Source organism: Aotus nancymaae, unplaced genomic scaffold (assembly GCF_030222135.1).
Source record: "Aotus nancymaae isolate 86718 unplaced genomic scaffold, 86718_ANA_hifiasm-v0.15.2.pri h1tg000017l, whole genome shotgun sequence".
Lineage (NCBI taxonomy): Eukaryota > Metazoa > Chordata > Mammalia > Primates > Aotidae > Aotus > Aotus nancymaae.
The window spans coordinates 11,455,000-11,479,468 of NW_026988429.1; the positions used below are offsets into that span (position 1 = coordinate 11,455,000).

Genomic DNA, 24,469 nt, shown 5'->3' on the forward strand with positions numbered 1-24,469 from the left:
ATTACAGGCATGAGCCACTACACCCCGTCCTAAAATATTTTTTTTTTTGTGACAGGGTCTCATTCTGTCACCCAGGCTGGAGTGCAGTGACACGATCTTGATTCACTGCAATCTCCACACCTATACCCAGCTCAAGCCATCCTCCCACTTAAGCTTCCCAAGTAGCTGGGACTACAGGTGCATGCCACCATGCCCAGCTAATATTTGTATTTTTGGTAGAGATGGGGTTTCACCATGTTGCCCAGGCTGGTCTCAAATCCATGAGCTCAAGCAATCCCCCTGTCTCTGCCTCCCAAAATGCTGGGATTAAGGCATGAGCCACTGTGCCCAGCCATAAAAATCTTAAATCGGTGTATATTTATTGGGAAAGGGCCTAGGCCTTTCATAGGAGACCTAAAATGCTCCCTAACTCTACAAAGGTTGTCAGAACCACTAATGGAGTGCAACCTTTATTCTCTTCCCTTTAAAAAAATTATCCCTGATGCCTGTTCTTTGTGTAGATTGTCAGGTAGGGCTGAGAAGTCTGCGAAGAGGACAGGGAAGCAGATCCACACTGGAAGCTCATTTCTTTTCTATTTTTATTTTTTGAGTTGGAATCTCACTCCTTGTCACCCAGGCTGGAGTGCAGTGACACAATCTCAGCTCACTGCAACCTCCACCCCCCAGGTTCAAGCGATTCTCCTGCCTTGGCCTCCCAAGTAGCTGAGGTTACAGTCATGTGCAACCATGCCCAGCTAATTTTCTGTATTTTTAGTAGAGATGGGGTTTCTATGCTGGCCAGACTGGTATCAAACTCCTGATCTCCAATGATCCGCCTATCTCAGCCTCCCAAAACGCTGGGGTTACAGGCATAAGCCACTGTACCTAGCTGGGATATCTGCTTCTTGGCACAAAATCAGCAAGTTCAACTTGCTGATTGATCAGAATTTTTGTTTTGGGATGGAAGAATCTAATTTCTAGAGCTCAGAAGCAACATAGCCCAGAGAAGCCAGGGGTGAGGGGGAGTCAGGGTGGCTACAGCCCTGCCAGGCCTCACGGCCTCTGCTCCAGGCTGACACAGGCTCACTCATACCCTGCTCTTGGCCCCTGGGCATGCCTTCTCGGATGGAACCTCTTTTTGGCTACTGCATTCTCCCTGCTATTTAGCCCTCTAGCTTCTGACATCCCACCACCATTTCATTACACAAGAGAGAAAGAACCAGGTCACGCGTGGTGGCTCATGGCTGTAATCCCAGCACTTTGGGAGGTCAAAAGTTCAAGATCAACCTGCCCAACATGGTGAAACCACATCTCTACTAAAATTACAAAAATCAGCCGGGCATGGTGGCAGGCACCTGTAATCCCAGCTACTCAGGAGGCTGAGGCAGGAGAATTGCTTGAACCCAGGAGGCGGATAAGAACCAGAATGAAGACTGTCCATGCTAGCCTGGTGCTTTTTGCACAGCCCTACAGTGTCCCTGGGCTCACCAGCCAAACACACAGTGCAATGTGCCTATGAAGTCACAAGCAGGCTCGGTACAGTTGTGAAAAGCTGTCCTCTCTTGCTGAGTGAGCATGTGTCACTTGAAGCTGCCTGGCAGTGCTTTATTAGGGCTTCTGAGGAAATACTGGTTTAAATGGAGCTGCATCCCAAGCCCATTACCACAACCTTCTCCCCGTTGGGAATGTGAGACTGAACTGAACCCCCAGCTGAAAGTGATCCTGAGGCTTGGTGCTGTGCCACCTCCCTATTGGGTTCACAGAAGTTCCTGCAAGCCTGGCTGGGACTCCTCAGTCATGCAAAGCAGCTCTGGCCTCCAAGGCTGTGCAACTGTCATCTGTGTGCTACTCCACCCCCAGCATGGGGATGAACCCAGATGAATAGGTGGGTGACAGTGAGAATCAGCCCAGGGCAGATGGTGCAGAAAAAGAGCTGGGAAAGCACTCGTCTCCTTTATTGAATATCTACAGGAGGCACCTCTGCACTGACCAGGCAGCCAGAGAAAAAAGCAGGCAGGCGGTGGGGGGCAGGGGCGTGTGGGACAGGAGACACCCACCCTCATTTCCAGTCCTTGAAAAATTGCTTGAAGATGGGGGTCTCACGGCCCTGGGGCAGAATCTCCACCTACAGGGACAGTGGGGGAGAAGTCTGGTTCACAAAGTTGCCACCTCTGCCTCTGCCAAGGAGGACAGGAAGGGGCAAGAGTCAGGGAGGAGAGTGTGGGTGCCTGGCCTGAGTCCATGTGCAGTCCAGGCCAGGAAAGCTCCCCTGGATGAGCCACCAGATGAGAACCAGGATTTCAGGGATACAGACTGAGGCAACAGACTGCTTCAAGGATGTGGGTGCACAGTTCGATAAACGGCACCAACTGTAACTGAGCCCTGTCAGCTCCCTGTGGGATGACTTGTGGACACTGCTGTGGCTGCAGGAGTGGCACCAGCCAGGGACAACGGCCCAGAGGCGGAGCATCCAGTTCTCTGGGCGCCCAGGGGAGTGCTGCCCAACATCCTCTTTGAAAAGGACAAGTATTTTGACATTTTGAAGGATTGAGATGGGATTTCCCACTGGATGGGTCTGAGAGGGAGGGCTGGTTGTTCCTGACAGTGCCTGAGTCTCTCCTACCCTTCCTGGCCAATCTGAGGGCTCAGAGGCCACAGGAGGAGCCCTAGGAGGAGGGCTGGGGGCATGGGCATCTCCTCACCTGAGTGTTCGGGGCGTATCGCATGCGCGAGATGAAGCCCTCGGCCACTTGCAGGGCTGCCTGCCGCTCCTTCTCATTCGCTTTTCGTCCTAGATCATAGGAAGGATATTTTTTTAAAACAGCAGGGACTCTCCGTAGCATCCATCCCATTTTTCTCGAGGAAATTTAAGGGAATCCACAGAAGAGCCAGCAATTTTTACAATAAATGGACCGGGGTCCCAAGAATGCTGAGGAGCTCTTTGGAGATGTGGAGTCAGTCCTTTAAGAATTTTCCCAAACTGGCAGCACCAAGGTAGATGAAAACCCCTCAGGCCGGGCGCGGTGGCTCACGCCTGTAATCCCAGCACTTTGGGAGGCCGAGGCAGGTGGATCATGAGGTCAAGAGATCGAGACCATCCTGGTCAACATGGTGAAACCCCGTCTCTACTAAAAATACAAAACTTAGCTGGGCATGGTGGCGCACACCTGTAGTCCCAGCTACTCGGGAGGCTGAGGCAGGAGAATTGCTTGAACCCAGAAAGCGGAGGTTGCAGTGAGCCGAGATCGCGCCATTGCACTCCAGCCTGGGTAACAAGAGCGAAACTCTGTCTCAAAAAAAAAAAAAAGAAAAGAAAACCCCTCTTCTGTCAGGGTCTGATCATGCAAACAAACCTCTGCTCTGACCTGGGCCCCAGGAATATTTCAGGGAGGGAAAAGGTGTTCCCCCAGCATCAGACTGTGAGGCCACAGGTCTCCTTTTACCCCAGGACCCCTCACCTCTTGAGTTCATCAAGCCTCTTCTGAAAAACTAAATAAGACAAAGGGTGCAATTTATTATAGATATGAACTTAATCCCATAGTGCCCGCAGGGCTACACTGGCCTAACAGTTATGCTAATTTAGAGCTTATAAAAATGAAGACCCTACATAACCCAGTCATTCCTGCAGGCAGTCCTGAGAACTCAAAACTGTGCTCCATTCCAGGCTTTTTTTTTTTTTTTTTTCCTGAGACATAGTCTCCTTCTGTCACCCAGGCTGGAGTGCAGCGGCACCATCACGGCTCACTACAGCCTCAACCTCCCAGGCTCAAGCAATCCGCCCACCTCAGCCTTCTGTGTAGCTAGGACCATAGGTGCATGCCACCACACTCAGCTAATTTTCTTTTTTTGTAGAGGGGGGATTTTGCCATGTTGCTCAGGCTGCCAGGCATTTTTCCGATGCCAAAATGATGCCGTGATGTGGTTGGCCCTCTATACAGCTGTAAAACACCATGAACTACAGTGCACCTGAAATTAATATGCTGGATTCCTTCCTCTGTCAACTGACCAGCTGCCCCCCTACCCATGAGAGCCTTCTCTTCCTGGCCTCCCAAGTTTCCTGTTTCTCCTCTGGGTTCTCTTTCCATAGTGGTTGGGTTCTTTGCTCCGGTTTATACACACTTCTGTGGGCCTCTGGGAACCCCTCTCTGCTTGGCATTGGTTCCATGGGATATGCCCTCTGGCAGGAGAGAAAAGGCAGCCTGCAGTGCACACCTCTCTCTTCTCACTCTTTTGCTGCTCCCAGCTCCTCCCTTTCACCTCTATCTCTGCTGAGTTTCAGAAGCAATATTATGAAATGCCTGGTGGCGGCTATCTGTAGATACCCACCTACTTATCTACCTACCTGACCAGGCTAGGGGCTGGCATTTTTCCCTGCCTTGGTTGACCCGGTAACTGGGTGTTGAACAAATACTATTGGTGAAAATTCTCAGACCCTAGACAGAGACTCAGAACAAGTTTGTTTCATTTTTAGTCAAACCAAGCAGAACAGGCTCTGCACAACAGTGTTTCTATTTCCAGAAGACAGAATCTCTTGGAAAAACAAGTTCTACAGGTTCACCACTCACTGCATAAAATGTTTCATGTGTTTAAAATTCATTCCTGTCAAACCTTGAGGCAGAATCCCAGGATCAGGGGTCCCAGCAGCCCCGAAGGTCTAGGGCGAGGCTAGGGCAGTGGTTCTCAAAGTGTGGTCCCTGGAGCCAGCAGCACAGACATCACTCAGAAACTTGTTAGAGATGTACGTTCTACCCTACCCCAGACCTAGTAAATCAGAATCTCTGGGGGTGGGGCCCAGCCATCCAAACAGGTCCTGGAGTGATTCTGAGGCTTGCTGCAGTTTCAGAGCCATTGTCTAGAATTTAGGAAGCGGGAACAGCAGAGAGAAAATGGTGAGGCCTGGCCAGGTGCAGTAGCTCACTCACACCTATAATCCTAGCACTTTGGGAGGCTGAGGCAGGTGGATCACCTGAGGTCAGAAGTTCAAGACCAGCCTGGTGGCAAAACCCCGTCTCTACTAAAAATACAAAAATTAGCCAGGCGTGGTGGCACACGCCTGTAGTCCCAGCTACTCGGAAGGCTGAGGCAGGAGGATTGCTTGAACCCAGAAGGCGGAGGTTGCAGTGAGCCGAGATCATGCCACTGCACTCCAGACTGGGGGATAGAGCAAGACTCTGTCTCAAAAAAATAAAAAATAGAAAAATAAAATGGCGAGGCCTGTGCCATGGCCCACTCCTGTAATCTCAGCACTTTAGGAGGCCAAGGTGAAGATTACCGGAGGCCAAGAGTTTGATACCATCTTGGGCAACATAGAGAGACCCCATCTCCATCTTTTAAACAAAATTTTTAAAGAGAGAGAAGATGGCTACCAGAAGCATGCAGACTCCCTGAGAAGCTGTCTTTTACAAGCAGCTGGGCAGGCTGAGCCCTGCAAAGGGAAGCCTGCCCGGTCAGAACAGCTCCAGGCATCTCAGGCTGGTATAGAGGAGCCACGTACCCTTCCAGATATAGATCTTGCCACAGAGCCCATTGTCCAGCACGAAGCAGTCATCAGATATCAGCAGTTCGAGGGCAAAGGGGCTGGAGTCAGCCACCTTGGTCAGGTTCATCTGTCCAGTGGCATCAGAGACCTGGGGAGGAAGGGTAGTGCCTGATCTCATTCCCCACACACACCAGCCCTCACCTCAGCCTGAGGAGGGGGAGGCTGGCCCTCCCTAGCTCCCTCCCACTCTGCCCCCCTGCCCATCACCCAGGCCCCAGGAGCAGACAGGAGAGTGAAGACCTGAAAAGCAAATCCCAGGCAGCTCCACTCCCTCCCATCACCCCAATCCCTGCAGCACAGGGGCCCCGAACCCATTTGGAAGTTAGGTGGATTCCACATTACAAAGAAATGCACAGAATTCAAGAAAGAAAAGCTCAGCATTGGTTTCAAGCCTTCACCAAGCATGGGCTGGAAGTGAGGGGCACTCATATTCTCAGGAGGGTCTGCCATCCGCCCACTCCCCATCCTCCTCTCCCTCTAAGCCCTGTATAACTCCCCACCTCCTGCCTGGGTTCCAGCCCCACCTTCCCCCTGCCTTCCTCCCTCCACCCTACTTGCACAGAGCTGTGCTGTGCAGGCTCCCACCCTCCCTGCTGCCAGGTCCCAGGGTAGGCTTGGGGGGCCCACCTTATACAGAGCCGCGGCTTGGGAATTTGTCTGGTCAGCTGTGAGGTCTTCCTCGGGGTTGCCCTCCTTCAGAGCAGGCTTGGGGCCCAGGACCTGCAGGGGCCGGGGCAGGCCAGGTTTATAGGAACCCTTGCCCTGGAACTTCCCAGCCCATCATGCCCAGGGCCACCGCTTCTGGTGGGGCAAACCACACCCTGCACTAGAGTACCCAGCAGAGAAGAGGTGAGTGAGGGCTGGGTCCAGTTCACCCACCAGCCAGGCTGCTCAGCCTCAAGGATGAGCATCTACCCAAACGGGCACCCTGTGAGCTGGCCACAGCCCTGGCTAGTACCCAGATGCCCCCTGCCACCCTCCACTGGCCACCCTCAGCCCTCAGCTCGTCACCACCTCTTTTGGCCACTTCCAAGCAGAGGCTCCCAGCCACTCACTCCAGTGTCCCCCAACCTGGATCATCTCAGCAGGCTCCTCCCCATCAGTGACAATCTCCACCTGGGCCTTGCCCTGTCGCTCACTGTCCCGGATGGCCAGGGCCAGGTCTCTCGCTTTGTTGCGTTCCAGGATGTTGGACTTGCCACCACACCAGGCGAAGATGTTCTGCAAGGAAGCAGGGAAGCCCAGGTCAGAGCCAGCTGCCTGTGTCCTGCCCCCTGGCTCAGAGGAAGGGCCCCTAGCTCTCCCTCTCTCCTCTCTCAACTGTCCCTGAGGCAGGACAATCAGAAAGGCAGAGCACGGCACAGAGGTCTCTCTGAGAATGGCTACGACCATCTTCTGCAAGTGTTTCTCTGCCCACCTGCCATCTGTCTTCCTTCCTTTTTTTTCAAGACAGGGTCTCACTCTGTCACCCTGGCAGGAGTGCAAGGACGCGATCATGGCTCACTACAGCCTTGACATCATGGGCTCAAGCAATTCTCCCACCTTAGCTTCCTAAGCAGCTGGGGCTACTGGCACGTGCCACCACGCCTGGCTAATTTCTTAACATTTTGTAGAGATGGTGTCCCACTATGTTGCCCAGGCTGGTCACAAACTGCTGGGCTCAAGCCTCTTTACTTCTCTTCCCAGCACATATTTCCTGTTTAAACGTCTCTTACCACCAATCTCTGCCTACTAGGAAGTGAGCTTCATTAGGGCGTGAAGGTTTGTTTGGCTCTGCTCCCCACTGTGGGTCCACTGCTAAAACAGAGCCCGGCACGGATTTAGGCACAGAATAAACACTGACTGACTGAGTGAAGGACTGGATGGGTGAATGGCTGAATGGCGTCCTTGAGCACAGCTTCTCACACTCCTACCTGCAGCCCTGCCGGGCAGAGGCCCTGCCGCCTCTCCTCTTCTGGTAATGGCGAGGTCTGTTCACCCATGCCCTTCCTTGTCTCACCGCGTGTAGTCCTCCTCACCAAGAGCTCCTGGATTGATCTCTCTGCCCTAAATCTTCAGCACCATGAGACACAGCCCATACTCCTCAGCCAGCCAATCTCCTCAGGACCTGGGCTCACCTTCCACCTTCCTTAGCAATTTCCCTCCCCCTGCTCCTGTCCCCCAGCCCCCGCCAGGTCCCAGTCTCACTAGACCCCTAATGTCTGCATGTCTGCACCCTTCCCCCGCTTGGTGGCTCGGCTCACCTCCTCCCTTTGCCTAGAGTGGCATCTCCCCTCCTGTAGGTCTAGTCCAATGTCACCTTCCTGGGACAACTGGCTTCAGCTCAGGCTAAAGGGCTCCTCCCTGCCCTGAGCACCCCCAGGACATGGCAGCTGTCCCCCTTAAACCGCTCATCACATCCTGCTTTAGGTTATGGCAAGTGATCGGCCCATCTTGGCTGCCTCCCCAGAGTGAGCTTTTATGGTCCCTGTGCTGGCTCAGAGAGGGCATCATAGTTTCACTGAATGAAGAGATAAACGACTGAATTAATGAATAGTTTGGCAGGTAGCGAACACAGAGTCTTCCAAGAGGAGGAAGAAAGCTCCAGAGCATCAGAGGCAATGTCTAGATGGTAGAAGGAGGCTGGCATCAGTCCTTACAAATATAGGGACATTCTCCAGTGGTCAGAGGGGTCTGACTTGGAATAGGCTACGGCTTCTTAGCTTCTTTCCCTCTTTCCTGGCTTCCTACCCCTCTGTCCTTGTAAAGGATGGTGCCAATATGGAGTGCTCAGTCTGGCCAGCCTACCCACCTGGCCCAGGTCCAGGATGAAGCAGTCCCCCGTGTTGAAGCTGTCCCAGCTCAGTGCCCGCTCGGTGGCACGAATGTTCTTCTTCCCCTTCACCTGGTAGAGTTTCTTGATGGCAGCTGGGGCTCCTGAGGAGGTCTTATGAAATGCTGACTCCACACCACCTTCCTGCAGCCCAGATGGCCCATGTGAGTGGACTGACAGGAGACCTGGAGCCCTCTGCACCCAATCCCACCAGGAGACGGGCAGAAAAGTGGGGACCCAGCCCCAAGGGCACCCGGGTCTTCTGCAGGGTAAGAACCATCTGGCAGTGGGGCTGGCTCTGAGAGAGGCTGCAGGGTAGGGATGCCTGGAGGTGGGCTCTGACCTGGTACTTGAGGCCCCGTGGGAAGTAGCTCATGAAGAGATCAGACTCATTGCCCTGCACCTCACGGTGCTGCACAGGCCGCTCTCCCAGCAGCGTGTTGAGGTGCACAGCCAGCACGGCGCAGGCCCCCTGCTCATCCCGGGATGACTGCTGGCCTGGGACAAGTGGGAGAGGGCAGGGCAAGGCCCTTGAGACCCATGCCAGCCCCCTCCCTCCCCTGCCTGGGCCCGACCTTCCCCCATCTCGACCTCCTTACCTATCCACAGGTGCAGATGGGAGACCTCTTCTGGGCCATTGTGCAGCACTAGGTAGGAGTCCCCGGAGAAGAAGACGCCCTGGTTCTCCCGTGCCACGGGCACGGGCTTCAGCTTCTCCACCCGCCACACATGCAGGCCTGGATCCTGCACTGAGGCTGAAAATGGAGAGCCACTGCGGAAAGAGAGGGTTGATAGCAGCCAGCCCACTCGCCCAAGCACAGCCCTGGGCAGGCCTCGCGACTGCAGACTGGGGATGAAGAGAGCGGTGGGGAGGGGCAGCCCTTGGAGGTGGAAAAGGGGAAGTTGTGAAAGGAGATGGGGCATGCAGCTTACCTCTGGGGAATGGCTGTATACATGCTGTTTTCAGATCTGGAAAGAAAGAAGCCATTATTATTACAAATGCCGTAAGAAGCACCTCTCACATGGGGCTGGAGAGGCCCTTCCCAGTAGCCAAGTACTTTCATATTCATCAACTACTTCATCTCTAGGAGCCCTAGTTCCATTATGCAGACAAAGAAAATGAGGCTCAGAAATTCTAAGTCCAAGGCCACACAGCTAGTGAGTGGCTCATGGAAACCAGGTCTCTGACCCCTGGGCCAGGGTCTCCCCTCTGCTGAGATCTCACAGAAATTAAAGTAAGAGCAGAAAGTCAAGCACAGTGGCTCAGGCCTGTAATCCCAGCACTTTGGGAGGCCGAGGCAGGCGAATCACGAGGTCAAGAGATTGAGACCATCCTGACCAACATGGTGAAACCCTGTCTCTACTCAAAAAATACAAAAATTAGCTGGGCATGGTGGTGCACACCTGTAGTCCCAGCTATGTGGGAGGCTGAGGCAGGAGAATCACTTAAACCCGGGAGGCAGAGGATGCAGTAGGCTGAGATCCTGCCACTGCACTCCAACCTGGCAACAGAGCGAGACTCTGTCTCAAAATAAATAAATAAATAAAATTTAAAAAAAAAAGAGCAGAAATTAACAGAAAACAGAAACAAGGAAGTCTCACTCTGTCTCCCAGGCTGGAGTGCAGTGGCATGACCTTGGCTCACTTCAACCTCTGCCTCCCAAGTTCAAGTAATCCTCCAGTCTCAGCCTCCCAAGTAGCTGGGATTGCAGGCATCCACCACCAAACCTGGCTAATTTTTGCATTTTTAGTAGAGATGGCGTTTTGGCATGTTGCCCAGGCTGGTGTTGAACTACTCCTGACCTCAAGTAATTTGCCCACCTTAGCCTCCCAAAGTACTGAGATTACAGGCAGGAGCCACCGCACCTGGCCTCAAGATGGTTGTTTCCTTTTTTTTTTTTTTTGAGACAGAGTCTTACTCTGTCACCCAGGCTGGACTGCAGTGGCGTGATCTTGGCTCACTGCAACCTCCGCCTCCTGAGTTCAAGTGATTCTCCAGCCTCAGCCTCCCAAGTAGCTGGGATTACAGGTGCATACCACCACGCCTGGCTAATTTTTGTATTTTTAGTAGAGACGGGGTTTCATCATATTGGCCAGGCTGGTCTCAAACTCCTGATCTCAAGTGATTCACCCGCCTCGGCCTCCCAAAGTACTGAGATTACTGGCATCAGCCACCACCCCAAACAAGTTGTTTTTTTAAACCAATACCATTGATAAATCTTTAGACAAACTGATTAGCAGAAAGAGAAAACACAAATATCAATATGAAATGAGAGATGTGAGATCACCACAGATTTTACAGATATTAAAAAAATAAAGGAAATATTATAAAAAGTTTATGTCAATATATTCAACCACTTATATAACATGGGCAAATTCCTTGAAAGATACAAATTGTGAAAGCTCACTCAAGAAGGCAGATTATCTGAATAGTGGCCATATCTATCAAAGAAAATAAATTTGTAGCAAAAAACTCATTCTCCCACCCAGAAAAAATATCCAAGTCCAGATGGTTTCATTGGCAATTTCTACCAAAAATTTTAAAAGGACATAATACCAATTGCACACAAACTCTTCCAAAAAAGAGATGACAGAACACTTCTCAATTCATCCTATGCTGCCACCATTCTCCTGATAACAAAACTAGATAAATATATTATACAAAAAGAAAATTAAAGATCAATATCTCTCATAAACATACACATAAAAAAAATAACAAAATTTTGCCAGGTGTGATGGCTCATGCCTATAATCCCAGCACTTTGGGAGACTGAGATGGGAAGATCATGAGGTCAGGAGTTCGAGACCAGCCTGGCCAACATAGTGAAACCCCGCCTCTACTAAAAAATACAAGAATTAGCAGGGTGTGGTGACATGCGCCTGTAGTCCCAGCTACTCGGGAGGCTGAGGCGGGAGAACCCCTTGAACCTGGGAGGCAGAGGTTGCAGTGAGCTGAGACCACACCACTGCACTCCAGCCTGGGTGACAGAGTGACACTCCATCTCAAATAAATAAATATATATATATATATATATATAAATAAATAAAAATAACAAAATTTTAGCAAATGAAATCAAATAATATATAAAAAACAAACCATGATGACCAAATGAGGTTTAGTCTGGGAATGCAAAATTGGTTTAATATCTGAAAATCAGGGTGACAATAGCTAATAACAATGCAGTGTATATTTCAAGATAGCCAGAAGAGAGGATTTGAATGTTATCATGACAAAGAAATGATAAATGTTTAAAGTAATGGATATGCTAATTACCATGATTTGATCATTACACTATGTATACATATACATTGTACATGTACAATAAAACATCACACTGCACCTCCTAAGTATGTACAGTTATTACCTGTCAATTACGAATTTAAAATAAATTAAGTAAAGCAGTTCACAATGCCAAAAAAAAAAAAACAAAAAATTTGAAAATAAATCACGTTCGTATCCAAGTCACAGCACCAAAAAAAAAAAAAAAAAGAAAGAAAGTAAATTAATGCTATCCACCCGATTAAAAAACATGTATGTGTAATCACCTCAATAGATGCAAAAAAAGCATTTAGCAAAATTCTACATTCATTCCTAGTTTAAAATTTTTTTCAAGCCTGGGCAATATAGGGAGATCCCAAACCTACAAAAAATGTACAAATCAGCCAAATGTGGTAGTTCAAGCCTGTAGTCCCAGCTACTCAGGAGGCTGAGAAGGGAGGATCAGTTGAGCCCAGGAGGTAGAGGCTGCACTGAGGCAAGACCATGCTGCTGAATTGCAACCTGGATGACAGAGTGAGACCCTCTCTCTCAAAAAAAAAAAAAAAAAAAAAATTTCTCCCCACAAACTAGGAATAGAAGGAAACTTCCTTAACCTGATAAAAAGCATCTATTAAAATAAAACAAGCAAACAAACAAAAAAACCCTTTACTTAACATTATACTTAATGGCTGCTCTAATTCTAAACTCCTTCCCTGGGAAATTTCACCCACTCCCAGGCATCAGCTATCACTTCTGTACGCCCAGCTTCCCTCAAATGCCAGAATGATGAACACCATCTTTATTCTGTGGGCCAATGGGAGCAACTTTTTCTGGACGAAAGTCATTTAAAAAAAAATGCTGAAGGCAAGCATTTTTAAAGAATATATTATCTTTTTTAAAAATTCAGAAAATACAGTAACTACAGCTCCACTTACTGTCACTTTCATAGGTTCCCATCACTAGAGGATTTCTTTTTTTGGCTCAAAATGCAGAGACCACAGAGCCAGCATGCACATTGTACATAATACAATTCATGCTGTCATCCATCCAGACAGAGTTTGTGTAAGGTGAGCCCCAGTGGCACAGGGTAAGGGCTTGGGGAAGTGGAGAGTAAAAATCCAAGTTGGCATCATTAGGAGATTCTTGGGGGTTAGGGCAGCAGGATCAGGAAGTGAAATCTGTGGCAGGGCCCGGGAAGTCAGGGTTCGAGGGAAGGTAGATGGCAGAGCAGAGGGTATTGAGTCTGAGTAGGAAACACAGAGGGACGGGTCAAGAGCAATGATAATAGATGTGAAATGCTGTGTGAATTATGATTTTCTTTTTCCTTTCCCAACCTACAAAACAGTGGAAGGCATTTTTTGGCACCATGATTCCGGAAGAGGAGAAGCAGAGAACAGAGGTTTGCAGAGGAAAACGTTAACGTTTCTCCATCCCACAGAGGATCACATGCCCTGCCCACATCCCCTGCAACAGGCAGCCCAGCCTGTGACTCAGGCCTGAGATGGTGAAGTGGCTGCCCCAAGCTCAGGCCATCAAGGAGAGCTCAGGAATGAGACACAGAGTGCACCAATTGTCAGCTTTACTGTTTTCCATTCTGTGTTTAACTCAAAATCAGACAGCCCAAATGCCAGAGAGCCACATCACAGTTTTGATAAAACAGGTTTGGCAGGCAGGGTGCAGTGACTCACACCTGCAATCCCAGCACTTTGGGAGGCCGAGGTGGGTGGATTGTTTGAGCTCAAGAGTTCAAGACCAGCCCTGGCAACATGGTGAAACCCTGTCTCTAGAAAATATAGAAAAATTAACTGGGCATGGTGGTGCATGCCGGTAATCCCAGTTACTTGGGAGGCTGTGGCACAAAAATTGCTTGAACCTAGGAGGCAGAGGTTGCAGTGAGCAGAGATCGCACCACTGCACTCCAGACTGGGTGACAGAGCGAGACTTCATCTCAAAAAAAAAAAAAAAGTAATTTTCACAAAAATAAGAAAGAAAATTCCCAGTGCCTAGCTTCCATACTAGACCCGTTAAAACCAGTCTCTCTGGGTGGAGCCTGGATGTCAGTGTTTGAGAAGCTCCAGATGACTCTAATGCTTGGTCAGGGCTGACACTCTTGCTGCCTCATCAGATCTCTGTCCCGAGACCTTTTGTTTCAGTCTCTCCTGGGGGAGGGTCCACCCTGACCTCTGGCCTTTCATTATTTCCTCTATCCCAGCCCTCTGCCCAGGCCCACAGCTCCTCAAGCTTCCTTAGTGCCCACGTTCACCCTTAGATCCATTAAAGTCCCTTCATTCTTCCAGGCACATATCAAGCCCCAGCTGTCCAAGGAAACTTCCAGGACTTTCAGTGGCCTCCGCCTTCTCTGGGAGTTCTCCCAGCCCTCTGCCCTGGGAGCACACACTTCAGCCTGTTTTATAGCAGGACCTGACTGCTTTGTGTCTCGACTGAATCAAAGACACACGTGATGCCTCTGCTCCTCAAGCAGCCCAGGCAAGAGTCTATTCAATTCCACTCAAGGTCTGTGCTGAGGGCTTGGCAGTGGGGGCGAGGTGCACAGAGACAACGAATAGCCCATGTCTCATGGTTTAGCTGCAGGGTGCAGTGAACAGGGAGCCATCATACCCAGTGAAACCGCAGACAAACTTCCTCTAGGCGGGGAATGCCACGGAATCACAGATGTCAGCATTAGAAAGTGCTAAAGTTCTTATCTAGTCCTGCTCTGCCTGCAGTGCCCTACACATACCCATACACACATAGTGCAGAAATCTCTTCTATAGCATCCCTTATCATCCTCTTCTTGAAGGCTTCCAGTGATGGGGAACTTACCACCTTACCAAACAGCCTCTTCTACACCTCTTAAAGCCTTTACTTTTCCCCACTCTGTTATAGTGTGGTGAGTTACGGAGCTGCCCATCTCCACTACTACACAGTAGGGTCCTGTAGGACAGAAGTGTATTTTGCCTCTGGATCTAGCCGGAACCTCATGCAGGTGCTCGAATAATGCATTTGATTAACTGGACCTGCTGGGCTCCGATTATTAGATCGAGGTGGCCCCTGAGGGATAGCCCAGGATTTCAAAAGGCTGGGACAGGCTGGAGCAGCACCGGGAAGCAGAGAGCAGGGGCTAGGGGTCTCATAAGACTGCTGCGGGGCTGGAGGTGGGGAGGAAGCAAGCCCTGTTGGCTGTCCCATGGTCCTGACTTAGGCTGTCTTTGAGGACACACTGGGGGACCTGGGAGAGGGGGTCACCGTTATATACACCTTTTTTTTTTTTTTTTTTTTTTTTTGAGACGGAGTTTCGCTCGTTACTCAGGCTGGAGTGCAATGGCGCGATCTCAGCTCACCGCAACCTCCGCCTCCTGGGTTCAGGCAATTCTCCTGCCTCAGCCTCCTGTTATACACCTTTAAGGAAAGGCTTGACAGCCGTCAGAGGGACAAAAATCCTGCCGGGGTCCAGTAGTGCCTTTGCCTTCCTCAGACCCTGATTCCACTAACCCCCAAAAGGTCTTTTCCCTTCACAGTCCCTGCTTGCCCCTAGGTGTGAAATGAAACGGCACCTCCCCTTCTCTTGGAGAAGAGGTGGAGAGGTAGCTGTCCACACTAGAAACCACTCCGAATCTCCCAGCCTGGGACATGGCATTCTCAGGATCTGAATCCAGAGGCTTCATTTGGGGATTCCGAATGGTCTTTCCCCTGATACCAAATAGGTCTCCTACCCTGCCCCAGGCTCCACCACCTCCTCCCTCCCCACACCCTACTTCAGACAGTCCACCTAGACAGTTCCCCCTGCCCCCACCGCCAAGATCTTCCAGAGTTTGCAAAATAATCGAATGTGCCACTTGGATTTGAATTCAAATGGCTAGGACTGCCCTGCCCCCTCCCCAAACCACTCCCACTCAAATAGCCAGTCACACCACAGTCCTGTCTCTGAGACATGCAGCTTCTAATCTGATTTCACCCCCAGTCTGGCTCAGGGGCTTCAGGAGCAGTGTGGGGGCCTCTGTAAGGAGGTCTGGCACAGCCAGGATAAGCCCTGACCCAAGAGTTCCTCCATCGGCAGGGTGGCACAGCGTACAATCCTCCTGGGCAGCTTCAAGGCTGCCATCAGATCATGTGCCTGGAGCCTGGCATAAGGCTGGCAGGACAGCAGGCTGGGGGAACACCACCCTGGCACAAAGTGGCATCTAGAAATGTGGGTCTCTGTTCCCAGACCACAACAGCCAGCCCTCGCCTGCCCACCCAGGAGGGTCTGGGCCACCCTCCCTGGCAGCCACCCTCCCTGGCAGCCACCCTCCCACCTTCACCTTTCAACACTCCTACTTTCCTTTCTTCCTCCTACTTCTGCTTCGTAGGTTCGTCTTCTTCCCGGACTGCCCCACCCAGCTTCTCACTTCCCTATTACTTCTCTGGCTGCCCCACCCACCAGTCCCACCCCTGGGCTCCTTCCCCAGCCGGTGTGGAGGCAACGTCCCCTGAAAGGGAGGGGCAGCAGGCCTGAAGCAGAAGAGCAGGCACTGCGGTGGGCAGTGGGTATGCCAGGCCATCTCCACAGAGGGGCACGTAGGGAGGCTGGAGGTCCACCCAGCCCCACCACAGTGGCCTCAGCTGGCTGCAGGTCACAGCCAAGGCAGATCAGGGAGGGCATCTCTGAGTCTGAGACCAGCAAGGAAAGCCATGCTTTCCACTCAGGGCCTGCGGCAGGCGCTGCACAGCCCCCACCACTGCTGGGTTAGTCACATTTCCTGGGCAGGGTCAGTGGCTCCGAATCACTTTTTCCTCCTCCCTCAACTTGTCTTCCTCCTTGCCCTGAATGCAAGTATTTGATTTTGTTTTAAGATCAGTTTTTGGGGTTTTTTTTTGTTTTGTTTTTGAGACTGGGCTCACTCTGTCACCCAAGCTGGAGTGCAGTGGTATGATCACGGCTAACTGCAGCCTTGAACTCCTGGGCTCAAGCGATCCTCCTGCTTCAGCCTCCTGAGCAGCTGAGACCACAGCCCTGCACCAAAACGCCCCACTAATTTTTTTATTTTTTTATTTTTTCTAGAGACAGGGTCTTGCTATGTTGCCCAGGCTGGTCTAAAACTCCTGAGCTGAAGCAACCCACCCACTTTGGCCTCCCAAAGTGCTGGGATAACAGGTGTGCACTACTGCGCCTGGCTAAACTCAGTTCTCAGGGAGTGGCTGAGGCCATAAAACACTCTTTGCCATCTTCCACATGCCATGGTGATGCCTCTTGGGTCTCTCTCTCTCTTTTTTTTTTTAAAAAGAGATAGGGTTTCTTCAGGTTGGTCAGGCTGGTCTCAAACTCCCAACCCCAGGCGATCCGCCAACCTCGGCCTCCCAGAGTTTTGGGATTACAGGCATGAGCCACTGCCCAGCTTTTTTTTTTTTCTTTGTTTTCTTTTTTTTAAAAATTTTTTGCCTCTCCGGTCTCTACTCTTTTGTCTGCTTCTCATTCACCAGATGCTTATCATCACACCTTCTGGGCCCTGGGCCCTCTGAGAGACAGTCATCCTGGGTTGACTCATGGCAACTATCCTTCCTACATCACAGTCACAGGACCCTAGAGCATGTCTCCTCCCACTTGCTGGCTTTCAGGAGGACACCGAGGTCCTGAGAGCACAAAAGAGACTGCCCCCCACACACACACGGAGCGGAAGTCACCATGCCCAGCTAAACAATAACTTTTTAAAAAATTGAGACAGAGCTGGGCGAAATGGCTCACACCTGTCATCCCAGCACTTTGGGAGGCCGAGGGAGGTGGATTACCTGAGGTCAGGAGTTCGAGACCAGTCTGACCAACATGGTGAAAACCCATCTCTACTAAAAATACAAAACTTAGCAGGGCATGGTGGCAAGAACCTGTAATCCCAGCTACTTGGGAGGCTGAGAAAGGAGAATTGCTTAAACCTGGGAGGCAGAGGTTGCAGTGAGCCAAGATCATGCCATTGCACTACTGCCTGGACGACAGAGCAAGACTCCATCTTAAAAAAAAAAAAGGGTAGATTGGTAGATTGGTGGAGGGTAGGAGGAGGAGGAGGGAGAGAATCAGGAAAAATAACTAATGGGTACCAGGCTTAATATCAGGGAAACAAAATAATCTGTACAACAAAGCCCCATGACACAAGTTTACTTATATAACAAACTTGCACAGGTACCCCCGAACTTAATAGTTTAAAAAAAAAAAAAGGATAGTCTGGGTTGGAAACCCAGCAGGGCCTTGTCCCCACAAAACCAGAAGCTGGGTGGTTAACCTGGTCATGTGATAAGAGCTAGACAATTTGGCTCCTTACTAGCTGTGCAAGTGGCTTAACCTCCTGGAGCCTTCCTGTGCCCAACACATAACATGGGCATACAGTTAAATGTGGGGATGAAATGAGATTCTATGATTAATGAGCAAATAATAGATGCTCAGTAAATCCAGACTTCTTTCCTCTTCCCTTTAGTTTGCAATCCATCTCAACAACGGGAATGTACTAAAGGACCCCAGTAAATGTGCCAGCAGCACCAGAGGCATCAGTGCCCCTGGCCCCTCCCCTAGTTCTGGATTTATTCACAGGAGGAAAGAAAGTTAAACCACACAGCACTCTCCTCTTCCCATCCCCAGCCCCAGCGCTGGAAAGGTTCTCTAATTTTGGTTGCACCAGCACATACCTTGGGTGGCTCTTAAGTTCTGGATTCTGTGACCCACGGAGGGGACAAGGATGAATGGGAATCACTTCCTCACACTCAAGCCTCTCTAGGCTAAAGGTGGTCCCATCACCACACACAAAAAAAGGGGAGAGGTTTACACATTAACAGAGAAACACTAGGCTGGGCACGGTGGCTCACGCCCCTAATCCCAACACTTTGGGAGGCCGAGGTGGTCGGATCACCTGAGGTCAGGAGTTCGAGACCAGCCTTACCAACGTGGCGAAACCCAGTCTCTACTAATAATACAAAAATCAGCTGGTCGTGGTGGCGGGCGCCTGTGGTCCCAGCTACTCGGGAGGCTGAGGCAGGAGAATCGCTTGAACCCGGGAAGCGGAGGTTGCAGCGAGCCGAGATCTACCACTGCACTCTAGCCTGGGCAACAAGAGCAAAAGTCCTTCTGAAAAAACAACAACAGCAAAACAAAAGGGCCGGTCACTCAGCCCAAGACTCTGGGGAGCCGCTAGGAACTCAATGCACATGCTAATAAGTTATCTGGTAACTAGACTCTAGAACTAGTTTTTTTACCAGACGCACAGTGTTCAACCCTTGTGGTCTCCCCTGAGCACTACTGCTTAGTTTGTCCCAAATGAAGTAAAATAAAGCATTTCTTTAGCACGGACCCACCCTCTCCCGCCTCTTCTTACAGGAAGCCAGGAGACGGCGTGCCCCTGAGAGCGGCCCCCGGCTGTGGGAGAAGAGGAGGGAGCGGGGCGCCCCCGAACGGGTTAAGCCCGTTCGACCCCTACAGGGGGAGCCCGGGTCCCCGGCGACCGGACCCCGAAGCGCGCTACTTGCCTGCCAACGCCTGGATCCGAGGCTCTGGGCGCTGTCTCAGCCGCCCCCCGCCCCCTGGAGGTGCGTGGCCGGGAGCCGCCCCCAGTGAGTCAGAGGGAGGGGCCCGCCGGTCTGAGCTGGCGGGGTCGCCCCGACCGGAGACTGGGGCGCCCGAAAGGCTCCTGTGCTGTAAACTTTGCGAGAAGATTGCAGTGTTCACTTCCATTCCATCGTTAGGCCCCTGGCGCCAATCACCCGGTGAGTAGCTACTGTACTGTGAGCGCCTATTATGTGCTTGGTGCGTCTCACATCTACCATCATTATTCCTGCTGGAAACGAAGTCGTGGGGAGGCTCAGAGAAGGTAAGTAATTTGTCCAAAGTCACACTGCTAGTTCGGTAGCAGAACTAGGATTCTGGGTTTTTTTGTTTTTGTTTTTTTAACAGGGTCTCATTCTGTCGCCGGACCTGGAGTGCAGTGGTGCGATCACGGCTTACTACTGCCTCAGCCTCTCAGGCTCAAGTGATCCTCCCACCTCAGTCTCCTGAGTAGCTGACACTACAGGCATGCACCACCACACCCAGCTAACTTTTTTCTTTGTAGAGACAGGGTCTCACTCTGTTGCGCAGACTAGTCTCAAACTCCTGGGCTCCACTGATCCTCCTGCTTTGGCCTCCCAAAGTGCTGGCATTACAGATGTGAACCACCATACCTGACTGCTGAACCAGGATTCTAACCCAGGCTGATCTGACCTGCGACACCTGACCTGCGACACCTGACCCTTCTCTTCTTCATTCAGAAGAAAACAGGCCAACCAGTGGCTGCACCAGGAAGCCTGGCCCTCTGGAAACATGTTGGACAGCAAAGGGTCCACACTTCTACCTTGGCTCCTGAATGTGGCATGGCCAACCCATGAGAGTCAGTTGACAAAGAGCATGAGGATCAGGCCATGACCTCGTGACACAGTGGTATGATCCTTTTCTGGGAGGCAGCTTCAAAAATCCCAACAAGAATGAGTTTCTCTGAAGCCAACCACAGGTGGGACCTGGAGTGAGGATACAGTCTTTCGGTGTGGGCGACCTCAGACAAGCACATTCCACCAAGGACTGCTCGGAAACCACCTCCCTTTGCTTACTACCTGCCTGCCTTTGACCAACTGTGCTCACTCTGGAGACTCAGCTTAAATATCCCTCCTCTGAAACTCCCTCCTCAGTGCTTCCCAGGTATTCTGGGCATTAAGCCACTGGGCCACCTGCGTCTACACCCCCATGGGAAAACTTCTCAGCCACATCCGATAGCAAAAGTGGATTTGGATCCATGGGCAACCTGGCCTGCTTCCAGACAACTGGGCTTCTCGAAGGTCACGCTAGGCATAGTCCTCCCAGAGCATTCAGTTTGGTTTGGTTTTGTTTAGGTCAAATTTATAGTGAAATGCACAGATCATGTGTACATTTAAATGAGTTTTGACAGATGCAACACTCATGTAACCCGAATCCTTACCAAGATAGAAAACACTTCTATCACGGCAGAAAGTTCTGTCCCCCCCCGTGTTTTATTGTCTACCACATGTGCCTCCTCCACCACAATGTTGGCACCTCTAGCTCAAGGACCACGTGAAGTCATCCTTGCAACCCCAGCACCCTGCATAGCCCCCAGCAGGTAATAGACACTCAGAAAATTTTTTACTGAATGCATTAACAGATTAGACAGCAAAACCTCCACATTCTAATACTGCCCAGACTCTGTTGCCTTGGAATAATCCCTTAAGCCTTCCTAGCCACAGATTCCTCATCTGTGAAACAAGAACAGAAGCCCCAGCCCTATGACCACTACTTTAAAGTGTTGTGAGGATTCAATGAGAGCTGCTTTTTTTCTTTTCTTTTTTTTCTATTTTTTTTAAGAGACAGGGTCTCGCTCTGTCACCCAGGCTCTGGAGTGCAGTGGCATGATCATAGCTCACCGCAGCCTTGAACTCCTGAGCTCAAGTGATCCTCCTGCCTTGGCCTCCCAAAGTGCTGGGATTATAGGTGTAAGCCACTGTGCCCAGCCGGGAGGGTCTGCCAAAAAGAATGAAGGCCTGGACAATGCAAGTTTCCATTACCATTATTAATAAACTCCTACTTCTACAATGAATGTCTGGCTGAAGAAAACCAGGGAAGAGCCAGGTGCAGTGGCTCACGCCTTTAATCCCAGCACTTTGGGAGACCGAGGTGGACGGATCATGAGGTCAGGAGATTGAGACCATCCTGGCCAACATGGTGAAACCCCGTCTCTACTAAAAATACAAAAATAAGCTGGGTGTGGTGGTGCGGGCCTGTAATCCCACCTATTCGGGAGGCTGAGGCAGGAGAATTGCTTGAACTCGGGAAGCGGAGGTTGCAGTCAGCCAAGATCACGCCACTGCACTCCAGCCTGGCAACAGAGCAAGAATATATCTCAACAAAATAAAAAAAAACAAAAGAAAACTAGGAAAGAGAATCACTGGACACTGGTTTCCGGGCTTGGCTGCTTGGGCTCTGGCCAAGGTGTGGGGATGTCCAGGACAATAAGCTTTCTGCTTTTGTGTCCATAGACTTGGGGTATGAACTCATTTCCACGGCTGAGAAGTTCTGAAATTGCAAAAGATTCTTCCTAGCAAGTTCCTGACTTGTTTTCAAACTGCCCTGCCATGTGGCCCTCTTTGGCCTCAGTTTCCCGTCTGTGAATGAAAGCACTAGACTCAAAGGGTCACTTCTGGCTCCTCTGATTCCAACCCAGAGGCACAGCTCAGGCTGAGCTGTTGCATTTCCTCATCATGGGGACTAACAGGATCTTTTGCAACGCTTAATTCCAACATCAAAATTCCCCCAAATATTTCTTTTTTTCTTTTTTTTTTCCTGAGACGGAGTCTTGCTCTTAATTTGTCCCAAATGAAGTAAAATAAAGCAACGGCACGATCTCGGCTCACTGCAACCTTCCCTTCCCGGGTTGAAGTGATTCTCCTGCCTCAGCCTTCCAAGTAGCTGGGACCAAGAGGCATGCACCACTATGCCAGGCTAATTTTTTGTTTGTTTGCTTTTTGAGATAGAGTCTTACCCTGTTGCCCAGGCTGGAGTGCAGTGGTGCAATCTCGGCTCACTGCAACCTCAGCTTCCCATGTTCAAGCAATTCTTCTGCCTCAACCTCCCAAGTAGCTGAGACTACAGGCACCCATCACCGTATTTGGCTAATTTTTGTATTTTTAGTAGAGATGGTGTTCCACCATGTTAGCCAGGCTGGTCTCGAACTCCTGACCTCAGATGATCCACCTGCCTCGGCCTCCCAAAGTGCTGGGATTATAGGCATGAGCCATTATGCCCGGCCATTTTTTTGTATTTTTAGTAGAGATGGGGTTTCACCATTTTGGCCAGGCTAGTCTCAAACTCCTGACCTCAGATGATCCAACCTCCTCGGCCTCCCAAATTGCTGGGATTACAGGTGTGAGCCACCTCGCTGGCCCCAAAATATTCCTTTGAAGACATTGATTCAGGATGCTTCTAGCTGTTAAACTTGATTTACAAATAAATTGTTCTGGATCATTTCACAGGCCCTGGGGAATGGCCAGGGGTGTGGATCGCCGTATTTTCTGAATAAAGCTCAAAACTCAAAGTTTTGCCTTGTTTTTCTTAAATCACTGCTGGGTGCTCAGGGGCAACCAAAACAGTGACATGCTGGAATTCCTTGTGAGTTCTTGGGAAAATGGGACTGTCCAGTATAGCAAGAGTGGTCTGGGGAGGACACCGGGTGCCTGGGATGGGAGGGCTAGTACCCTAGAAGACAGGTCCCCTGTACAGCCAGTGTCACACTAGGTACTCAGCACCGTAACAGCTAACACTATTGAGTGCTGCCACTGTGTGCCAGGTGCTATCCTTGATATGATTTTCTCATTTAATCCTCGCATTTACTCTCTAACATAGATCCTCTTATTATCCTCCTTTGACAGATGAGGAAACAGAGGTAAAGTAGGCCAAAATCACTTGTTCTAGGTCCCACTTAGTGAGTGGCAGAGGATGGATGGGAAGCCATGTAGTGGAAGCCCATGCCCTCCCCATTATCACCACATGCCAGTGCCAGCTGTGAGTCCTTTCACATACAAAGAGCTATCTCAGCTCTTTTTTTTTTAAACAGAGTCTGGCTCAGTCACCCAGGCTGGAGTGCAGTGACACGATCTCAACTCACTGCAAACCCTGCCTCCTGAGTTCAAGCAATTCTCCTGTCTCAGCCTCCTGAGTAATTGGGATTACAGGCACCATGCCTGGCTAATTTTTTTTGTATTTTTAGTAGAGACAGGGTTTCACCATGTTGGCCAGGCTGGTCTCAAACTCCTGACCTCAGGTGATCCACCCACCTCGGCCTCCCAAAGTGCTGGGATTACAGGTGTGAGGCACCTCGCCTGGTCTCAGCTCTTGCTCTAGATACCTTGCTTAAAAAAATGTATTTCGCCGGGCGCAGTGGCTCACGCCTGTAATCCCAGCACTTTGGGAGGCCGAGGCGGGTGGATCACGAGGTCAAGAGATCGAGACCATCCTAGTCAACATGGTGAAATCCCGTCTCTACTAAAAATACAAAAAATTAGCTGGGCACTGTGGCGCGTGCCTGTAATCCCAGCTACTCAGGAGGCTGAGGCAGGAGAATTGCCTGAACCCAGGAGGCGGAGGTTGCGGTGAGCCGAGATCACGCCATTGCACTCCAGCCTGGGTAACAAGAGCGAAACCCCGTCTTAAAAAAATAAAATAAAATGTATTTCAAAATAATTATAGACTCACAAAAAGTTGCAAAAACAGTACTGAGTACTGATACATGCTACAGCCTAGATGAATTTTGAAAACATTGGGCTAAGTGAAAGAAGCCAGTTACAAAAGACCATATATTGTATGGTTCCGTTTATACGAAATGTTCAGAATAGGCAAATCTATAGAAAGTAGATTAGTGGTTGCCTAGGGCTAAAGAGGATGGAGGGGGCTGGGGAAGGACTGCTAATGGGTACATGTTTATTTTGGGGATGATGAAATATTCCAAAATTAGATGGTGATAATGGTTACACAACTCTGAACATACTAAAATGCTGAATCGTACACTTTAAACAGGTGAATTATATGGTACATTATATCTCAATAAAGCAAAAGGGCTCTATAACCTTTGAGTTTCCTGACCCATCTGCATCTCATTTAAAAAAATAAAACAAGGGCCGGGTGCAGTGGCTCATGTCTGTAATCCAGCCCTTTGGGAAGCTGACGCAGGCAGATCAGTTGAGGCTGGGAGTCTGAGACCAGCCTGACCAATATGAAGAAACCCCATCCACTAAAAATACAAAATTAGCCAGGCATGGTGGCACATGCCTGTAATCCCAGCTTCTCGGGAGGCTGAGACAGGAAAATCACTTGAACCCGGGAGGCAGA

General features: G+C 50.3%; 1 protein-coding gene across 3 annotated transcripts; it reads right to left on the reverse strand.

Moving 5' to 3' along the window:
• Positions 1-1,913: 1,913 nt before the first annotated feature.
• LOC135275618 (macrophage-capping protein) lies at positions 1,914-19,115 on the reverse strand. 3 transcript variants are annotated; one of them, XM_064377877.1, is made up of 10 exons: positions 19,075-19,115; positions 9,264-9,299; positions 8,930-9,102; positions 8,674-8,828; positions 8,310-8,474; positions 6,590-6,739; positions 6,146-6,238; positions 5,474-5,606; positions 2,682-2,770; positions 1,914-2,104 (listed from the first exon to the last, which is right to left on the reverse strand). In XM_064377877.1, exons 2-10 carry the CDS (start codon positions 9,284-9,286, stop codon positions 2,039-2,041), a joined length of 1,047 nt encoding a protein of 348 aa, XP_064233947.1. In that variant the 5' UTR covers positions 9,287-9,299; positions 19,075-19,115; the 3' UTR covers positions 1,914-2,038. The 3 variants fall into 3 exon arrangements, with proteins under 3 accessions (XP_064233947.1, XP_064233945.1, XP_064233946.1); XM_064377875.1 differs by lacking the exon at positions 19,075-19,115 and adding an exon at positions 15,891-15,977; XM_064377876.1 differs by lacking the exon at positions 19,075-19,115 and adding an exon at positions 15,911-15,953.
• Positions 19,116-24,469: the final 5,354 nt, after the last annotated feature.